The sequence below is a fragment of the Oryctolagus cuniculus genome, chromosome 12, assembly GCF_051225735.1.
Source record: "Oryctolagus cuniculus isolate XC-2025 breed Fujian yellow rabbit chromosome 12, ASM5122573v1, whole genome shotgun sequence".
Lineage (NCBI taxonomy): Eukaryota > Metazoa > Chordata > Mammalia > Lagomorpha > Leporidae > Oryctolagus > Oryctolagus cuniculus.
Window position 1 is genome coordinate 12,888,063 of NC_142878.1, and position 5,684 is coordinate 12,893,746.

General features: G+C 47.6%; 1 protein-coding gene across 1 annotated transcript; it reads right to left on the reverse strand.

Annotated features, from left to right (window-relative positions):
• Positions 1 to 477: 477 nt before the first annotated feature.
• ADAM6A (cellular disintegrin ADAM 6e) lies at positions 478 to 2,881 on the reverse strand (the record flags this gene model as incomplete). The annotated part of the gene is given in 1 exon segment (NM_001164866.1): positions 478 to 2,881. A coding segment is annotated over 1 exon segment (2,191 nt), but the record flags the coding sequence as incomplete, so codon positions are not given.
• Between the last annotated feature and the right edge of the window lie 2,803 nt (positions 2,882 to 5,684).

Consider the following 5,684-nt stretch of genomic DNA (forward strand, 5'->3'; position numbering starts at 1 on the left):
GGCTGGCCTCTCACCCTGGCCAGCTGCTCCCTCCCAGGCCACAACAGTTGTTCCAGTGAAGCCTCCCCATGGCTGCCTCTCACTGAGGAATCTGTGCCCTAGATTGGCACTGGTTGGGCCTGGTGGGGGATTTGAGCCCCCATCGCTCTGTCCCATTGCTCACAGCCACTCCAGTGTGGAATGGGAGACTTTGGTTGGGATTAGCCCTGGGTGGCCCTAAATTCATTCTGGATTCAGGAAAGGACAGATTACTTAGAAAAGGAGGAAAATGCAGAGCCCAGGAACACTATTTTAGAGAAATGTCATGGACGTGCTGCTCAAGGAGCTAGGGACACTTTCATTGATCCTGGGACCAGCTGCTCAGGCCTCACCCTGCTGCTGATTTGGGTCTCCTCTGGGCAGAGACCCAGGCTCTCCTGGACTCCTGACAGCTGATGAAAGAATATGGAAGACAATGACGTGTGGTCTTGATGATTTATTTCAGGTGAGCACCTCTGACCCATCAGCGAGAACTGGTGGCAGAAACCCAGGCCTCCCATCTCCCCCACGTTGAGAAGAAGGAGCCCCGTGTGCCCCGCAGACTTCAGGACAATTGATCTTGAGCGTTGCCGTGTCTTCCATGGATTCTTTTTCACAGGTGTTCCTGTGATAGTCTCCAATTTTTACATGGATCGGAGGCTGACTGGTGTTTTACTGTGGCTCAGTAGCTGTCTGTTCCTGGACAATGGTAGTCTTAATCGTTCGCACATTTGTGGCTACCCCAAAGAGCAGTGCAAAAATAAAACAATAAACACGAGCAAAGACCACTCTCAAATAAACAATTGGCTCCATGCTATCTGTGACTGTGCGCATTCTCCTTGGAGGGGGCCCGCTCTGTGAACTCCCACCAGCACCCGGACTCAGGCACAGTGGGGGGTCCCAGCCAACATGGCAGTGGCAATTCTTGTTATTGTTGCAAATTCCTCTAAAATTGCACTTCTCAGGGAAACAGTCATAATGCAGGTTATTCATAGTCATGTTGCATCTGCTCGCAAAACAGTAAAGTCCTTCACCACAGGGAGTACCATCTCTCACATGTCCAGCATCAGTTGATCCTGTCCCCCGGTGTTCATCCAGTCCAAAACAGGTGAACTCATTGTACACAGACTGATGGAATGAAACATGATCCTGCAACTGAGGAAGATGGGTGACATTGATGCACTGTAGCCTTCCACACTCCTTGTCTGCTGCAGCACAAGCCTGGTAAACGTTCTGAGTTTGCACTCTCTTACAATGTCCAAATCGGAAGGTGTTGAGATTTATGGCATAGCAATCCCCAGGACCATTCTCAGCAGTTTCACCAAAGATCTCCTTGCAGTGCATAGTGCGGTCAGTGCAGTTCCCTCTGTAGCAGTAACCATCTTCAGTGCATGGGGTTCCGTCTTGCAAATAAAAATTATCAGGGCATGTGTAGGTGGACCCCCCACAGTACTCTGGAAGATCACATATGTTCATGACAGGTCTGCAGAGAGTTGAAGTGGGGGAGTAGGTGCAGTTTGTGCAGCATTGTTGTTTATCACAAATACTTCCAGGTGTGAAGCGACAGTCGCTTTGACAGCATGCATTGGCATAACAATGCTTGAAGGAGCCACAATCACATTGCTCCCTTTCTTCCACTAAAGAGTTTCCACAGCGCGTCTGTAACAGGGTTTTATTGAGGTACAGCCTACCTGGGAGGTAATAGCATTTAGAAATATATCTGTTTGAAACTATATGTTGTGTATGGACAAAAGAGCAGTTACTGAACGAGTCTGTTATTTCAGGGAATCTCCTCATCAAGCAGGTTGCTCTTCTCTGGCACACACAGGTACTACCGTCATATTCTAAACCTATCTGTCTTCCAATTTTATGTGCAGCTAAAATAGCCAACAGGAGATAATGTCTGCCCCTGGAACTAATGATAATCAAGTTAAAATGGCCACAGCAGCCATACCTATGAGGTTCTTGGTCATCGTTTGGTGCATTTTTTGTAATCAATGTCGATGGATAAGGCTGGTAGAGATCATGAAAAGTCGCTTTATAATAAGCATGGATTGCACCACCAGGAACCCGAAAATCATTCAGAACGATTGGCTCTCGCTGGTTGTATATGTTTAGGAGAAAAATATAGTGGCCAAAGCCAAGTGATCTCAGAAAACTGTCAGTAATACTAAACATGTTCACTGCAAATTGGATGCATTTTGAAATATTGTTGAGTACCGTATACACTTCGTGGGCTATTTGAACTTGACCTTTCATTTGGGCCCTATGGTACATGAAGTTGAAACTAGAGAGCTTGGGAGCCACACTACTGTTTACCTTGGAGAAGAAGGGGTCAAAATCCTCCTCGTGTCCCAGTCTGTACATGGGTCCCGTGGCATTGCGGTTGGCCACTATCTGAGATACAATGTGTTCAAATGTGTTGGAGTCCTTGAGGGGTTTGATTTCGTAGGTGAGGTCATCCAACTTCATGATACCTTCCAGGCCCCCATAGCACGTGTCAATGGTGACGGTGGACAGAGGAATGTCTTCCAGGTGGCCGAGATAGTAACAGTCTGTAGGAATGTAGGGATAGTCCATCTGCAAGGCTCCTTGGTCATCTTGGGTCATCATCAGCAGGTGCCTAGCCCAAATAAGCTTCTTGCTCTGCAAACAGATGACGTGTCTTTGGCCCCCAAAGTGCAGGCTGTAGTAGAGCCAGCCTGCTACCTGAACACCTCTGCCCTGGTGCAGCTCCTTCCGAGGAATCACCACCTCAGATGAGATGTAGCGCCAGGAGGGGCGGCCTGGGGAACACTGACCTGGGTCCAGGAGCACCCAGAGCCCAAGCAGGAGCAGCATGACCTGTCCTTCTGCCAGCACCGTGGTCTAGCTTGGGGATGTGTGTCCAAGGAGCTGGGTCAGAAGGAGGATCCCCAGAGAGCCAGGTCTGAACCATCTGCTGTGGACACTGGGGACACTGACAGAGGACAAAGGCCTCCCCAGGCCCCAGGCCATGCCCTGAGGGGATTGAGTAACAGAAGCAGGGCGTGGCAGGGGTGGGCCTGAGCATTGTGTCATCTGGGTTCAAGTGTGTTGGGGTCAGAGGGGCCCGTTGCTGAGTGCTCACTTGGAGGGGGAAGGCACAGGAAAGCAGGGCTGTGTCTGCACATAATATGCTTAGTTTCCTGTCTTGCACTTGGAAGATGACATATGTAGTTATCACATTGCAGCTGCCGGTCCAAAAGAGCCATCAGCCATGACACGATAGGTCAGGTTACATGGACTGACATTCCTTCTGATGGGGGCACATTTCCTGCATCTTGACACACGGGGTGGACATTGTAGATCTCACTCCTTGGGTGCTAGAATTCTTTCTGTCCTTCTGCACAGGCATGCTGTACTCAAGTTTGCAGCTATGGTATTTGGAAGCAGTTTGATCCTCTTGACCGTCTTGAGGCTTTGTTGTGGGTAACCAGATCAGCAGTCAGTACAGGGCTAATTCTGGGCAACCAGATCAGCAGTCAGTACAGGGCTAATTCTCTACTGTACTACGTAGACTCTCCGAGAACACTATTGCGGTAGAGGCTTTTGTCTTTTAATTAAATTTGTTTCTAACTGACATGGTTAATGTTGTGGTAGAAGCCTTCCCAAGGTCAGAAGAAGAAAAAGGGAAGAATCTGTTGGTTGTTATCTACTTGCCTATGAATCTTTCAACCGTAGTTACTGTCTGATTATATGCAACCATATTCTTTTTTTTTTTTTTTTTTGACAGGAGAGTTAGACAGTGAGAGAGACGGAGAGAAAGGTTTCCTTCCTTTGGTTCACCCCGTAAATGGCCACTAGGGCTCGCGCGGGATGCCGATCCGAAGCCAGGAGCCAGGTGCTTCCCCCTGGTCTCCCATGCGGGTGCAGGGCCCAAGCACTTGGGCCATCCTCCACTGCCTTCCCAGGCCACAGCAGAGAGCTGGACTGGAAGAGGAGCTACTGGGACAGAGCTGGCGCCCCAACCAGGACTAGAACCTGGAGTACTGGCGCCGCAGGTGGAGGATTAGCCTAGTGAGCCGCGGTGCCGGCGTATGTAACCATATTCTACCTGCTGGTACTGAGCAATGATGCTAACCATTGCCAGACAGCATATGGCTCAGTGAGTTTGCAGAAAATAACATCTTCAGTAACTGTGTACCTGCCAGAGTCCAGGGATCCCAAGCTGTGAGAGGTGTTGGTGCTCAAAGAAATGAGAGACACACTCACAGTAATGCTGATGGCATGGCTCTGGCTCTCGAGCACCAGACTTTATTTTTATATCATGTCACGCAAGGATTCTTTCATCTGACAATAAAGAATCTGTTGTCCATTTTCTCAGAACCATTGACCTTGTATTTTATGTTGCCTCTAGACTCTATGTCTACATCTAGTTACAATTTTCTTTGACTCTCAAGGGCATATACAAAGCATGGGTTACAACCATAGACAGGTGGGAGACAACGATTTTCAAGGGCATATTCATAGCATGGGTTACAATCATAGACAGGCGCGAGATAACAGGCTGCCCACACAAGCTAAGCCTACAGTGCTCTCGAGCTATGCGGAAATTGGCTACACAAAGCTAGAATAGTACCTTCCTAATCTAATCTTTACTGGAAGCCTGGATATTCAAAGCAGGCCCTTTTAAAAATGGATCCCCTCTTTTGCAGTTCTTTCTGTGACTCTTTAATTTCTTTACTGCACTTATTTAAAGGTTCACTTAGATCTCTGCTACAGTTTTGACATCCTAACCATTGTTGTATTTGCTGCACATAAAAACTCGAATAACATTTATCTTTATTCTAGTGGGACGTATATACCAGGGAGCCTGTTGCCTTTTAATTCTTTCCCACAAACAGCTCAACCTTGGGTAAAGCATCACCCCTTCTCCTATACTAGCATTTGATTTGATTAAACTTCTACAAAGCTATGGACATTTTGGGGATAAAGAGACTAAGCATTCTTCCCTACAATTAGGAATACAGCAATCATTAGCAGGACCACCAGGAAGCTCCAGCTTTTGTATGCAGAGTGTAGTTCCCAACAAACCTAAAACCACGAAGTCGTTCTCACACCTTGCTGAGACAGACCTTCTGCTGTGACCTTGTCAGCCAGCCAAAGTTGCCTTGGCCTCCCATGTACCCATGGGCAGTATTGTATCAATTCCTGTGGCCGCTTTGTAACATTCAGATATCCAGTCAAATGTATGTGCCCATATAAGGGAGACAAGAGGCTAAATCCATGTAGAAGGAAATACCCACTCTTTGTTCTGGGCTTTAGTGTTAGGATAAGGAATTCCACCTGGCCCTTATGCCAGCATAAACAATAAAAGCCGACTTCGCGTTACGAGGCCTTGGTGTCTTGTCTCTGTACACAGATCCTGTCTCTGTACACAAAACCACTCTATGGAAAGTTAACCCTAAGGGAGTGTAACGGGGCTTCAACATTAAGCTGTGTCTTGAAACTAGATGTGTTAGCACCTGATCATCAAACCAGCACAACAGTGTTTCACAAACTGTGACATCCTAATGCCAGCAGGGATGGTGCTACAGACACTATTTTTCTCCTTCTCTGGGGACAAGAAGAGCTTGGCCATAGTTGAGCATTTATTCCCTAGGGTTTTTCCTTTTTCCACTCAGGTTTTCCAGAAGTGCTGACTC